Source organism: Impatiens glandulifera, unplaced genomic scaffold (genome assembly GCF_907164915.1).
Source record: "Impatiens glandulifera unplaced genomic scaffold, dImpGla2.1, whole genome shotgun sequence".
Classification (NCBI taxonomy): domain Eukaryota; kingdom Viridiplantae; phylum Streptophyta; class Magnoliopsida; order Ericales; family Balsaminaceae; genus Impatiens; species Impatiens glandulifera.
The window spans coordinates 1-15,542 of NW_025919060.1; the positions used below are offsets into that span (position 1 = coordinate 1).

General features: G+C 32.1%; 2 protein-coding genes across 2 annotated transcripts; one reads left to right on the forward strand and one right to left on the reverse strand.

Annotated features, from left to right (window-relative positions):
- Window positions 1–809: 809 nt before the first annotated feature.
- Window positions 810–2,499, forward strand: LOC124917387 (DNA repair protein recA homolog 2, mitochondrial-like; the record flags this gene model as incomplete). Its single annotated transcript, XM_047457834.1, has 3 exons — window positions 810–956; window positions 1,052–1,186; window positions 1,777–2,499. Coding segments are annotated over 3 exons (570 nt in total), but the record flags the coding sequence as incomplete, so codon positions are not given.
- Window positions 2,500–3,080: 581 nt separating this feature from the next.
- LOC124917388 (protein IQ-DOMAIN 12-like) lies at window positions 3,081–5,171 on the reverse strand. Its single transcript, XM_047457835.1, has 5 exons — window positions 5,064–5,171; window positions 4,668–4,964; window positions 4,368–4,541; window positions 3,751–3,882; window positions 3,081–3,666 (listed from the first exon to the last, which is right to left on the reverse strand). Exons 1-5 carry the CDS (start codon window positions 5,139–5,141, stop codon window positions 3,256–3,258), a joined length of 1,092 nt encoding a protein of 363 aa, XP_047313791.1. The 5' UTR covers window positions 5,142–5,171; the 3' UTR covers window positions 3,081–3,255.
- Window positions 5,172–15,542: the final 10,371 nt, after the last annotated feature.

Consider the following 15,542-nt stretch of genomic DNA (forward strand, 5'->3'; position numbering starts at 1 on the left):
CTCATGAACTATCCTTTATGGAGGCACTACCTTAGTTCATGCCCTATGTACGATCTTCATCATCTTGTTTGTTTTTGATGTGGGAGTTGGGGTGTTAACATATATAATTGTGAAGGTTGAATATCACCCATTAAAGTATTCTTGAATAATTAATCTATTAGATGACATAAAACAAAATCATATATCAGCTGTCATACTAGCTCTAAACTCGTAGAACTGAATGATACAGCTCATACAAATTTTGTTAACTAGAGTCAGTTGTTGCAAACAGGTGATAAATTAATTGTCGTAAGATGTTAACTCGAGTCTTAATACAAATATGGAAGGAATTAAAGCATAGAAATCAGATATATACATGAACTCCTAAGATGGAGAATAAACCCACAAACTCCTTTAACTGGTGCAAGCTGTTTTGGTATGCATTTTTTTCGTATGGATTATGGTTCGGAAAAATCTACATTTGTTATGTTTGTCAAAAATCACAATGATAAAATAATTTGGATCATGATACAGAAAACTATCTCTCAACCAAATTAAGCAAAAAAATCACACTATATTCTGGATGACAAAATAACAGTTTCCATGGTTCTGTTTTCTTTCACCCTCCCAATTACATCATCTACATGTTGTGTTATTCATGCAAGCTTGTTCTAGGATGGTTTTGGAAGAGAAAGCTACACTTGAGGAACATAGTTATGATTCATGTCTATGTTTCCTTCGTTAGTGTTTTAGCCAAGTGTTGCCTTCATCAAATCAATGGATGTTTTATTTTTTTACCTGCAGTCTTACAATGGTTTGAAATCCCACAGGTAGCTGCTCTTATTCCTGGGAAGTGCATAGATGCACTTGCAGGTGAAGATTACAAGATCTCACAATCACGAATTATGACACAAGCCTTACGTAAAATTCAGTCTTCATTATGCAACTTTGAAACTCTTGTCATATTTATTAATCAGGTAAATTTCCGTTTTTAAGTCCTTTTATTCCCTTGCCCTATATATAATTTTGAGTTGCTGATAAGATCATTTAAGTCTGGTATTGCCTTTTATAGGTGAGATCAAAGGTGACATCCAATAAGGGTTTTAAACATGCTGAGATAGTAACTTGCGGTGGAAACGCCTTGCCATTTTATGCAGCTGTGAGATTGAGAATTTTCAGAACAGGGTTGCTCAAGATGAACGATGAGGTATGCATCAAACATTTTCTTTGTTTTTTACAACCCGAAACTAGAGCAATAACATGGCCAGCTGCAGCTTGAAGCCTCAAAAGCAATTTAAAAAATAAATAGAGCTCATATCGATTCCACTTGAGCTTGACAAGTTTAACTAAACCTAAAAACTGGTAAAAAGAAGAGTAAGATTTGACCACCTAGTAAGAGTTAATATATTTATCTATTTTTTAATTTCTTTTGTTATCATTAACTAATTTACAAAATAGAGTCTTTAAAAACGAAGTAATTTGAAAAGTTCGATTTGAAAAGTTTGGATTGCATTTAATTGGATTGAATTTAGATGGACTGGATTGGGTTATAAGTTAGGACTCAATATATATTGATTAGGGATTGGATCAGGTTGAGAAAAAGGGCTTGTTTGATATGGATTTATTTTAAAATTTACTGTTTCTTTAGAAAAGAATTGTTTGATAAAAAATCAAATTATTTGGGTTGATCAAAGTATCCCTAGTATTTAGTATTATAACAATATTATTATTTTTAACATCAAACCTTAGTACAAAATCAAGCCAAATTTTGTCGTGTTTCTGCGTTTTATTTGAAAGGTTACAGGAGTAAAGATCAATGTTCAAGTGGTGAAGAACAAGCTGGCTCCTCCTATGAAGAAAGCTGATATAGAGATATTGTTTGGAAAAGGAATTTGCTGTGTATCTGAGGTCTTGGAACTGGCTAGTGAATATAGTGTAATTTCAAGAGAAAATGGCCATTACTTAATGGACGGGCGTGTTTTTAGAACTAAACAAGAAGCTGAAGGCTACTTGGTTGAAAACAGTGTCCGGCTAGAGGAAATGGTAAAATCGTTAAGAACCCTTCTTTTTTCGGAAATCAAATGATAATGTTCAAGGTCTGAAAATTTGGTAGGAAAGATTCCATCGAAAATTTTCTGGAAAAAAATGCTTCTTTCTTCAGAAATTTTAAATTGTTCTTCGGTTGAAGAGCTCTGTCCAGTGAGAAGCTATAAGAATAATGTGAAATTGGTTTTGCATTATGATGTTTGGGTGTTCATGCTGTAATCTGCAGATTAGGTAAGTCCTAAAAAATTGCTCCCTTTTTACGTTTTCTTTATGTAGATTTCTTAGTGAACTTAATCTCGATTGAACCTTATGGCTTAGGACACAAGTTTAGGGAAAATTAGAAATTAGAATCTCAGTTATTGATGGTTGGTTTTGGTTTATTTGCATAATGTAATTTAAAACTTTGTATGCAGACACATTTGTATTTCTGTTTGACAAAGTTTCTATGTGATATATATATTTTTAAAACTTAGTGTTTTTTAGATCATCTCATCAATTATTAGAACTTAGAACTGGGATTGAGTTATAATTGTTTTAATACATTTTTTCTTTGTTTTGTTTAAACAACCAAAAAGTTGGTATTATTTGGCAGGCATAAACTTAGCCTTGCTGGTTTATACAATTCCTATGTGAAAATTTTTACATCCCAGAAGATTGTTTCAGGACACCATACATCTAAAAAGATGAGAATGAAACACCATATTTGGAATTGATATTTTGTCAATATTAGTCACAACCATGATCTCATTGAAAGTATCTTTTTTATGGTTTGGTATAAGGATTGTCTTTTTGGATCATGACCTAGACTCTAGTGTTATTTTATACTTTATTTGGTAGACAAATTATTTTTTGATTCATGATCCAAGGACCAAGGTTATTTTCTGATTATAGATCCCAAGAATATTTTCTGACTCTGGATCATGATCTGGATTGTGTTCTAAATTCTCGTGATTAATGACAGACATTAATAATGCATGTTTTCCAGGATTAAAATGTGATAACAAAGTGGCTTACACGAACTCAAATCAACCCCCACTCAATAAAGAAAATTACAAAAAAAAGTCTCATTTTGTCACAAATTTAGCCAAAGCGTTGTTTATGTGTGTAAATTGTATCCCATGCTTGTTTTTTTTACATGTCAAACAATTGTAGTATTTCGATAGAGAATATACAACCTGCTGGTCTTTCATGTCCTTAATCATCTTTTTTTCAGATCTGGACTCTTGTTTTTCAAAAGATTCTTGATTTATATGGAAAATCTTGATCATAAGTTCCCAGCCTTAGCCTCGGTGTGCTTGTTGATCTCAACTTAGCCTTGACAGATTCTGTGGCAGCCATATAAGTTGGCAAGGCTGGAGAATTCACCATACAACTGTCATTCAATACTGATTTTTGTTCAGTTCGGTTAAATGATCTCCTTGGGAGTGCAATTGGGGAATCAGGCTCTTCCTTCCTCAAACTTGATTGCATTCTTATGAATGTTTCGGCTTCTATAAAATTCGAGGAAACAGTTGATCTTGATTTGGATAATTCCCTCTTTCTTGATCCATTAATACCCGCTCCTTCCACTTCTAGAAGTGGGCTCATCATCCTCCCATTGTCAATCATTGAATTCTCCAGGTATTCATTGATCCGTCTCTCCTGAAATAGTTTTTTCGAAAGAAAATTACACAAAATGGGATAAGAAAAAGAACTATTGTGTCATTCTTTCTATTTACGCCGTACTCTATGAGAAGATGAATATTTCTTCATTCGATCTCGCATGCTTGTTGCTTCTTGCTTTCTTAGCTGCAAGGCTTCCAAATCTTCCTTTGAGAATATGCTATAATCCCAACTTCTGTAACTCTTGCAATTCAGCTGCAATATGAACAAAAAAGCTATTTTCAACAAACTGACATCTGACATAGAAGGAATTGAGTAAAATTTGAAATTTTCCTTTAAACTATTAAACCGTATTGTTTTGATATGAAGTATTTTTAAGTGATAATTTTAAACTAGGGCCTTGTTTGATGTGGTTATTGAGATTATTTTCATATAACCACTATTCATTCTATCATCAACTTCATCAATTCAAATAATTATCCAAAATATCAACTTACCTTTTTTTTATATTTTAAAATACTAAATCATAGTAACCTTTTAAATCATTTTATTCAAATAACATAAATAACCAACTTACATCAATTAAGGGTATTTGAGAGCATCCATTTGGTTATTCAAATAACCCCATATCAAACAATGGTTAGATACTTTTATTTATTTCAAAATAAACTTGAATACTTATTTATGGGTTTATTACTCTAAGGAATTTATGTATGATTTCTCCTTGTTTGTTCGTGTACCTTCAATTGCTTTTCACCGAGAAAACAGGTATTCTCTCCTTCGCGTAAAGAGCGTGTCTTCGCCAATGGAAGTGGCAAGAACTTAAGAACATTGGATCGACGTCTTGCTATTCTTCCTCTGACAATTGCTTGAAGCCTTACCAATCCTTTCAATGCCCTCAGTGCTTTTCTGGCCTGTATAAGACATGTTTATTTCTCTTGCATTGAACTAATTAGAGAAAGTCTAAAAGAATCCAGTAAAAATTACAGAAAACCCATTAGATCAGATTTTCTCTTAAAAGAAAAAGAGAAAATACTGACTAGAAATGCTCTATAGGCGGCCTGAATTCTGGTGGCAGCCAATATTTGTTTCCTGTTTAGATGCTCAATATAAGACTCTGGAATTCCCAAGAACTCGACAACTTCGGCTGCAGCATTAGCAGCAGCAACTGCAGCTTTGGCTGCAGCTGCCGTAGCCATTGCAACTGCCAGAGCCTGTTTTCTCTGTTCCTCTCTTGCTTCTTTTAGCAATTTCTGGGATGCCGATGAAATCGGAAGCAATGGATATTGCCTTAGCTGGAGTCTATGAAACGCCAATCTCCACTTCTTGTGGGCTTGCTGAAAATCATAAAAAGGAATTCAATCATCACTTTCATTACAGAGAAAAGAAGGGCTAGATTCTGGTTTTCAAAAGAAAAAGAAAAGCAGATAACCGGCCTTTTCATTGGTTGTCGACTTCGATTTCAATAAGAAGAGTCTCTTGAAGAAACTAAACCAGCTTGTTTTCTTTCCCATGGAGAGTCCTGTCAAGGATGCTTACTAAACTTTAGGAAACTTGGGGGCATAAATAGGTTGTTTGGTAGATGAAAAAGAAAACCCATAAGGTTGGTCTGGTCCACAAACAGCAGAGACTAGACTGTTTCAAGAACCTCACACTTAGAAAAAACCAAGTGTTTTTCAGTGATGCATCATTACTCATAACATGGCCTACTATCTTGAGACTGGTCTTTTCATTAATTATATGCTTTTGAGTGATGACCAACACATTATAGACTTTTCCTGCATGTGGGTTTTTTTTCTTTAAAGCAGAAATATGAAGAGATGATGTTCAATAAACAATTTCAACAATAATAAGACTCGGGTTATGTTTGATTAATACCTGGACAAGCTCGAGAGTTGGGTTATGCTCGATTAATACTTGGACAGACTCGAAAGGCTGTTAAAGTTGTTTTTCTTGGATGGTTTTAGCTCAATTTTGGGCTTACATCCTTCAATAATGTGAAATGCAATTTTTTTTTTCTTCATTTCATGTGGGAGTGGGACTAAGTGTGAGATAAAGCGATGTCTTGAATTTGAAGGGTGAAATTTGTAAAGCAACTTTATTGGGGGGATAAAAGGCAACTCATAGTTCCCAGAATATGCAGCTTTAGAAAGTAGTCTTTTTCTTTTCTTTTAAACAAAATTAAAATTGTTTGTCATTTTGACTACTAGTTGATTAAAAAAAAAAAAGTTAGTATTGAGTTGCAAATGTTACATCTTTTAAACTTTACTTGATCAAATACGTGATTAAGGACTTGCAACCTCGAGATTTCAAATTCGATTATCTTTAAAACTACTTGGATTGAAGTTGAGGACGTAGAATGATTAATGTGTTAGGTTAGTGATTGTTATTATAGAAAAAGAACTAATTGTCATAATTAGTACTAGTGTTTTAAATATTCTAATTATATACATAGATTCTTAACATGTTTTATATATTATTGATTGTTTTACTTCACATAATTTTGTTTAATAGCTAATTGTTCTTGTAGCATATGGGGAATGGTCAAGTTAATAGGGGATATAATTATTAAGGAAAAATAATATATGAACAATCCTTCAAAGCTTTTTTGAACTTAGAAAACATACTCAAATATCAACTTCAATAGAATTAGTTACATTATTTTTGCACATCTTTTTTTAGCTATTTGAATATGTTAGAATATAAGATAATATATAATGTATAATATTATCACAATATTATAAATTGTGATAATATCATTAGTATATTATATTATATTATATTATATTATATTATATTATATTATATTATATTATATTATATTAATATTAATATTATATTATATTATTAGATTCCTTATAAACTCAATATAATGTCTATATAATAGACATAACTTATGTAATTCAATATATAACATTCAATACAATTTCTCTTTATTTTAACATGGTATCAGAGTCTTATTATCGTTTTTGAGTCAATCAAGTGATAGTCTTCCGTTGCCTCCATCAATGGTTACTTTAGCCATCAATGGAGGGCTCTAATAATTTTTTATTAATTATTATTACTATCTCTTAATAATATTTTCTTTTTTCAAATAATTATGTTGATATTCTTATTTTTTTCGACAATCATATTCTCTGAGTTTGTTTTCAGTTGTTGCTTTATCCCAGTAGTTAATGCCATGTTTTTTGGTGTTAATCCAATAATATGTGTTCCTTTACTGGTTATTTAGTCAACACACTGTCATTCTCTCGTTAGAATGAGTTGTACAGGTGTTGTTTCACTCCAACATTCTATTCCCATGGGATTCTACATACCTTCTTCGCTGGTTTTCTTTAATGCAACACACTGCCATCTCGTCGTTGGATGGATTTCGAGACTCGTGAATAACTTTGGAGTTCATTCGGTTGTTGTTTCACCCCAGCATTCTATTCCTATGGGATTCTACCTCTTTGTTGGTTTATCCTCAACACACTGTCATCCTTTAACTGGATGGAGCTCACGAGTTTTTGAAGTTTGAAGAATACAACATCAACATTTCATCATCTCGTTTTCAACCTCAAGTTGATCAAGCGTTTCCATCTTGAGTTTGAGGAGAGATGTTAGAATATAAGATAATATATAATGTAAGATATTATCACAATATTATAAATTGTGATAATATCATTAGTATATTATATTAATATTAATATTATATTATTAGATTCCTTATAAGCTTAATATAATGTCTATATAATAGACATAATTTATGTAATTCAATATATAACATTCAATACAATTTTTCTTTATTCTAACAGAATCAATCAGAAGTTTAAATAGATTCTAAACAATGAGTTATTTGATAAATTACTAATGAGTCAAGTCAAATAATCTTTTCTTTCATTAGGTAGAAAACCAAAAGTAAAACTAAGTTTTGTCTAAAGATGATAAATAGTTCACAATTGTTTTGTCTAAAGATGATAAATAGTTCACAAAATGTTTCTCAAAGTACAAAGAAATATCAAAATTGTATATCTCAAAATCATGAATCCAACCCCTCCAAAACGTCGCCACCAACTCAAAACAAGCCTTTAGATGACCATAATCTCAATTAAGGCTGGAAATTAATCAACTACAGAAATCAAACATTATAAAGCTCAAATCACCAAAGGAAGTCATTTCATTGGGAATTTCTATCCATAGAAACAATTTATTCATTCTCGTACAATAATTGTTGTATAGAAAACCTACTAAGTTTGATTATCATATTATTTAGAATCAAACTAGGCCAAATGTTTAGTTTAAAGAAAAGTTCGAAATGCTCATATGCATAATAATTGTACATGACATTGTGGACAAAGCATGTGTGAATGTTCGTTGACTAGACTAGAACATACTAAGGCATGCTTCATCAATTATGTCCCACATTAAAATAGTTACATCTAGTGTAAACAAGATCAATAAAAATATAACTTTTCATCAACACAGTTCTGAAAAAGATTTTGATATAAAAAATATAAAAAATATCACATATGTGATTGATATAAAAGACACTAAAAAAAACTAACTTCCAACATAAAAATAACCAAAGGGATTTTCTTTGGTTTCTTTCTTATGGTCATCAACAATATATCTAATAAAATCAAAAGACTTAATAAGTGTTCATATAAGAAAATGATTGAACTAAAATACCCAACTCATACATAACTCGTTGCCACAATTGTTTGTGACAGAGGTCCTGTTGTGTTTAAACACCAAATTTAATCGTTAGGGTTTGTTGGTCGTTAGGTTGCACAATGTGCTGACCCGTTTGTGTCGTGTTCATGCCATGCCATCCATTTGGTCCGGGTCTTGCTCGCCAGAAAACCGTAAAAACAAAACTCAACATGATCCAACTATACAACAGTACATGGTGTGTGACCCATGTCACGTCACTATTCATTCATGTCTAGACCCAAACCCGCAACAAGACCCATTGGTCTACCTCTCGTCTTAATATAAATTTAGATCATATTTTTAAAAATAACTAAAGGTCTTATATAAATTTACATAATTAAAAGATGTGGTTATTTATATGTCAAAAATAAAATAGAATCAAACTCAAATATAAAAGACCTAGATTTGTTATTAAAATTTCTTATATTTCTCTCCAATCAAATAATTCAGTTAAGAAGAGTTTTGAACCATTTTTATTTAATCCAAGTGATCTTGAAAAATAGGTCAAATTTTTTAAAGTTCATTATTTAGTTAAACATATATAACTCATTCAGTGTTCAAACAACTCCATAATAACATTTGGATCACAAAACAAAGTAATAATGCCAATAGAAAAGAAGGTGAGAAATATATATAATTTATCATATTTTGCCTAAGCACCACTAATAAAATGACAATTTCTTTCAAATTTTGATTAATCTTTTTTGAAAAAAGAAATAATTAAAACAAGAAACACTTTGCTTTCAACTAAATTTTTTTGTTTACACAAACCATAACATTAATTAAGTCGAGCAATAATAGCATCATCTAAAGTAGCTATGATTCTAAACACATTCAATCTAATCCATTCCATCTTTTTAACTAAAGGCATTCATGGTTGCTTTTCTCATAATTTTTTTTTTTTATTCTTCCCCTTTTTCTAATATTTCTTTTCATTTCATGCAAGGATAACAATGAAACTGATTAGTGTCTGGGGTTATGACACATTTGGTGGAAAACTTTTTTAATTAGATTTGTGTTTGAATTTCATTAAAAAAAATCATCTATAAGTTTCTCGTTAAAAATAGGTCTTTATATCCGAATTATTTGAATATATATATATATATATATGGAGAAGAGAATAAGAAAGAGAATAACGTGACATTACATTATTGACTGGAAAAGAGAAAAAGTATAAAGAGAGAGAGAGAGTTAAAAATTTTTTTTAATTAGTTTTTTTTTTGTCATTCCTTCTTCCAAATCTCCCTATCATTTATATATATATATATATATATATATATATATATATATATATATATATATATATATATATATATATATTCTTTTGTTAAAAATACATTCTAAATGTTTGACTTAAATCACGATTACCCCATAATACCAAAACTTAAAAGAGATTGATTTTTTTTAGCTCAGTGATTCATTACCATCAATTTATTTTTCTCATTAGGTACGAATTTCACACATTTGTACAAATTCAAGTGTAATTTTTGAAATACATTCTAAACTTTTTTTTTTATTAAAATTGAATACAAAATTCAAATTTCATATACACGTTATGGAATTTAAAAAAAAAAAAATTCTAAACTTAGTGGGTGCTTAAAAAAAATTCTAAACTTAGTGGGTGCTTCCGAGCCTTCGTTTTATCAAGTTTCCCCTAAAATTTTATTAAATACTAATCAAATATTATTTAATTATTATTAATAAAATCTTACAAAAAGCCATAATTTCAGTTTTAAATAACATAAATTTTTTGTTTAAATTTCAAAGGAACCTTAAATCAAATTAAAAAATAAAAATTTGAATTTGAATTTTATAGAATAAACCCTAAATTAACCATACAAGCTAAGCTAAACTATAATTGAATGACGAGGGAGGATGACCGGAGAATTGTGAAGTGAAAAATGCCGGAATCGGTGAAGACAGAAGTGTTGTGCAGAATGCAAGAAAGTGATGAACAATAAAGTATAGAAAAAACAGATGAAGAGAGATTTTTTATTGTCAAAGATGAAGATGAAAAAATTACAGCAAAAGAAATAAACTACGATTATTAAAATGCTGAAAACAAGAAAACGTAAATACTAACTTAATTAAGCATAACTATAAAATTAAATGTGATATTAATTCTTATACTAAAGGCGTTACAAATCTCCACATTGCCTTAGTATCACCCAACAAGAAGAGCCTGATCAAACTACTTCTAACTGTCAATATTTAGCAGGTCCAAACAATGGGTGAATTTGTTAAGTGAGACCAGCTTCGTGAACATGTCAGCATGATTATGATGTGTGCTAATCTTCTTCACTTTGATTCTCCTCTTAGTACGAAGAAAATGATAACGAACATCAATATGTTTGGTTCTATCATGATGCACTTGATCTTTGGCCAAACAAATAGCACTTAAGCTATCACAAAAAACAATTGTCTGATCATGATGGATACCAAGGTCACTAATTAATCTTTTCAACCATATACCCTTCTTGGCTGCTTCAGTTAGCGCCATATACTTAGTGTCGGTAGTGGACAACATCACAGTCGACTGTAATGTTGCCTTCTAACTAACCACAGAGTCACCAAGGGTGTAAACATAACTAGTCATTGATCTTCTACCATCGATATCTGCAGCATAATCTAAGTCCGAATAACCAATTACAAGACACTAGTTATTACTCCCATAAATGAGACCAACATCGAATGTGCCTCTCAGATAGCAAAATATTCGCTTTACCGCTTGCCAGTGTTCCTTATCAGGTCGAGACATAAACCTGCTAACAACACTAACTGAATACGCAATATCAGGTCTAGTGCATACCATGACATACATTAAACTACCCACCGCACTAGCATACGGTACATTAGACATGTATAACTTCTCAACTTCATATTGGGGTGTGAATGCAGACAAATGATCAGTAACAACTGCAGGTGTATTGAGAGCCTTTGTTGTACTCATCCTAAAACGAGACAACATTTTCAAAATATAACTCTTCTGTGAAAGAAATAGCTTCTTTTGAACTCGATCTCTTACTATTTCCATGCCCAGAATTTTTCGTGCTGCACCTAGATCTTTCATATCAAACTCGGAATTGAGAAGGTCTTTCAGCTTTTGAATCTTCGACATCTTCTTGGCTGCGATTAACATGTCATCTACATACAGGAGTAAATAAATCAAAGAACCATCACCGATTTTGTTGTGATAGACACAACAATCATATGCACTCCTATTGTAACCATGTTTAATCATGAAATTGTCAAACCGCTTATACCATTGTCGAGGAGACTGTTTAAGTCCATACAAAGACTTCTTCAGACTACAAACATGTGTTTCCTTACTAGGAACAAGAAATCCTTCAGGCTTACTCACCAGTATATCCTCCTCAATCTCACCATGTAAGAAAGCCGTCTTCACGTATAATTGCTCGAGTTCTAGATTCTGATGTGCTACTATAACTAGTATTACCCTGATAGAAGTGTGTCGGACTACATGTGAGAATATCTCATTGTAGTCTACGCCTTCCTTTTGAGTGAATCCCTTTGCAACTAATCGTGCTTTATATCTGGTCCCTTCAGCACTAGAGGTTCCATCTTTCCTTTTGAAAATCCATTTACACCCAATGACTCTTCTTCCCTTAAGTAAAGTAACCAACTCCCATGTATTATTCTTGTGAAGTGATTCCATTTCCTCACACATGGCAGCAATCCATTGCGCATAATCACCACCATTAACAGCTTCATTGTAAGAAGATGGCTCGTTATGTATGACATCTTCAGCTACCTGAAGTGCATAACTTACCATTTCTTTAATATCATTCATAGAGGGACTAATTGTCCTATTCCAGGACCAGTTGAGATCTTTCTTCCCTCGATTGAATGAATTAACCTGTCAGGAGCTTTAATTTGCCTTCTAGGTCGTGTTGAAATGTCAGATTGACTTTCAGGTGCTCCAAATTGATAAACTTCCTTAGATGACTTATCAGTATCGTGTGTCATGTCAGTTGTCCCTTGAACTGGAGCCACCTCAAGTTCCACCTGTTTCTCGGTATTATTATTTTCTCTAGAAAGTGATGGCTTGATAGAGAAGTTAAGTATAAACTTCTCATTAAAGGTGACATCCCTACTAAGGATTACTCCACCTTTAAAAGATGACCAGATTCTATATCCCTTGACTCCATTTCCATAGCCCATGAAAATACCCTGTTTTGCCCTTTGTTTCAACTTTCCTTCATTAACATGATAGTAAGATGTGCACCCAAAGACTTTCAAATGAGAATAATCAACGACGTTACCAGACCATACCTCGTAAGGGATTCTGCAATCAATCCTAGTGTGTGGTGCACGATTTATCAGATAGCACGCCGTTAAGACAACCTCGCTCTAGTACTTTCTATCCAATCTCGCATTAGAGAGCATGCTTATAACTCTCTCTAACAGTGTTTGATTCACTCTTTTTGCTACACCATTCTGCTGTGGTGTACCTCAGACAGTGTGATGTCTTGCAATCCCCATATCCCTGCAGAACTCATTAAACTCAGATGAACAGAATTCAAGTCCATTATCTATTCACAGCCTCTTAACCTTCTTTCTAGTTTGATTCTCCACTAGTGCCTTCTAATGTTGGAAGGTCTTAAATACCTTGCTCTTATGTCTCAGAAGATACAACCAGGTCATCCTTGAGTAATCATCTATGAATGTTAAAAAATAGCTATAACCTCCTATACCTTCAACTTGAGTAGGACCCTAGCAATCAGAGTGGATATAATTCAGTGTGCCTTTAGTTTTGTGAACTCCCTTACTGAACTTACGGCGATGATTTTTCCCGAAAATGCAGTGTTCACACAACTCAAGGTTGGTAACCTTATGGCTAGATAGAAGATCTCATTTGGACAGAATTTGCATCCCCCTCTCCCCCATATGTCCAAGTCGCATATGCCACAACTTGGTTACATTAGGGTGTCGATTCACAGATTTGGATGCGACCACAGCGGAACCTGTCAGCGTCTTACCTTGTAGTATATACAAGGTATTTTGTTTGATACCTTTCAGTATTATTTTTGAACCTTTACTAATGCACAATGTTCCTTCTTCACCTCTAAACTTGAAACCATTAGCATCTAAAATGCCTAAAGATATTAGGTTTTTCTTCAGTTGAGGAACATGTCGAACGCCAGTTAGGGTCCGTATCTTACCATCATCAGTCAGAATATTGATAGTCCCAATACCCACCGTTCTACATATGACATCATTTCCCATGACAACGTTTCCACCATCATAATCTTCATAGGTATCGAACCATTTTTTGTTCGGACTCATATGATATGAACACCCTGAATCCAACACCCACGTATCAATAGGGTGTAGAGAAGCGTTAGCTACAAGGGCAATGTCCTCCTCCGAGTCGGTGTCTATGTCTTTATGTGCTATAGTAGCCGTAGAATATTTGCCCCTTTTCTTAGGACAATTATTCTTCCAATGACCATGTTTTTTACAGTAATTGCAAATGTCTTTAGCACTAGGGCCCTTAGCTTTGTATTTTTGATCCTTCTTCTTTCTAGGCCCTTTGTAGTTGACTATGTTGGCAATCAACCCAGATGCTTGACTGTCTACAATTTCACCGCTCGCCTTATGACGCAGTTCTCTAATATGAAGTGATGACCGAACTTCCTCTAGAGTTACAGAGTCTTTACCCACAACGAACGATTGAACAAAATTTTCAAACGAGTTGGGTAAAGATACCAACAAAATTAATGCAACATCTTCATCTTCGATCTTAACATCTATATTTCTCAATTCAAGTAATATAGTGTTTAACTTATCAAGATGTTCACGAAGAGACTTACCTTCAAGCATATGAAGACTGAACATACGTTGCTTCAATAACAACTTGTTAGTTAGTGACTTTGTCATGTACAAAGCCTCTAACTTCGACCACAGACCGATTGCGGTATCTTCATCTGATACCTCAGTAATCACTTCATCAGCCAGACAGAGTAAAATCGTTGAGTGTGCCTTCTCTTCCAAGACCTCAAGCTCAGTAGTGATTTTACCAGAGGTAGACTCCTTTGCAGGACCTGCAACTATCTTCGTCTTTTCCTTCGACAATGGTGCCCATACGCCTTGTTGTTTAAGCAAGGCTCGCATTTTGATCTGCCATAGAATAAAACTGTTTTGCCCTATGATTTTTTCGATTTTCATATTCATTGAAGACATCTTCTCGCCAGAAAACAAATAGTGATAATCTGATCGGATCTAACCCGCTCTGATATCGATTGTTGTGCGGAATGCAAGAAAGTGATGAACAATGAAGTATAGAAAAAACAGATGAAGAGAGATTTCTTATTGTCAAAGATGAAGATGAAAAGATTACAACAAAAGAAATAAACTACGACTATTAAAATTCTGAAAACAAGAAAATGTAAATACTAACTTAATTAAGCATAACTTTAGAATTAAATGTGATATTAATTCCTATACTAAAGACAGATCGTTACCAGAAGAATGGAAATACTTCCTATTATCATGTTCATATATATATATAGTTTAAAAAAGTGATATATATATTTTTTTCTATATAAATAATGTCAAGATAATAAATTAATGATGTTGAAAACGATTTATAACTTTAACAATAAGACTATATATATAATAATAAATATATCATGTTTTCTCATCTAAACTTAAATAAGACCTAAATTTAATTCCAACAAAATATTTTCAATCAGACTTAAATTAGATATAGATGTTGCATTTTGAATTTGGGATTAAGGTAATATTCTATTAGTTGTTACATTCTCTTAAAAAAAAGTTTTCATTATTATTTTTGTAATTATTAAATATAGATATTTAGAACTTAAAAAAAATCAGTAAACTATTTATGAATAATAATTTTATTTATACTAAAAAAAATTTATATTATGATGATTAATTTAAAAATATCAGTGACTAAGAAATCAAAATTAAGAATTTTCATTTAAAATATTTTGAATTAAGGTGAGATATTAATTTTTTCTTTAACTTTTTAAATAAATAAAATAATATTTAAATTCAAATAAATAATTTAAAGAAATATAATTGTTTACTATCATCCAACAATAAAATAAACATTTATACTATTATGTCATTATAATAAGAAAATAATTAGGGTGAAAATTTATGAATATTATCGGTACATCGAAAATATCATATCACATCGATATTTTTGATATACCAAGAAAGGGTAATGTATG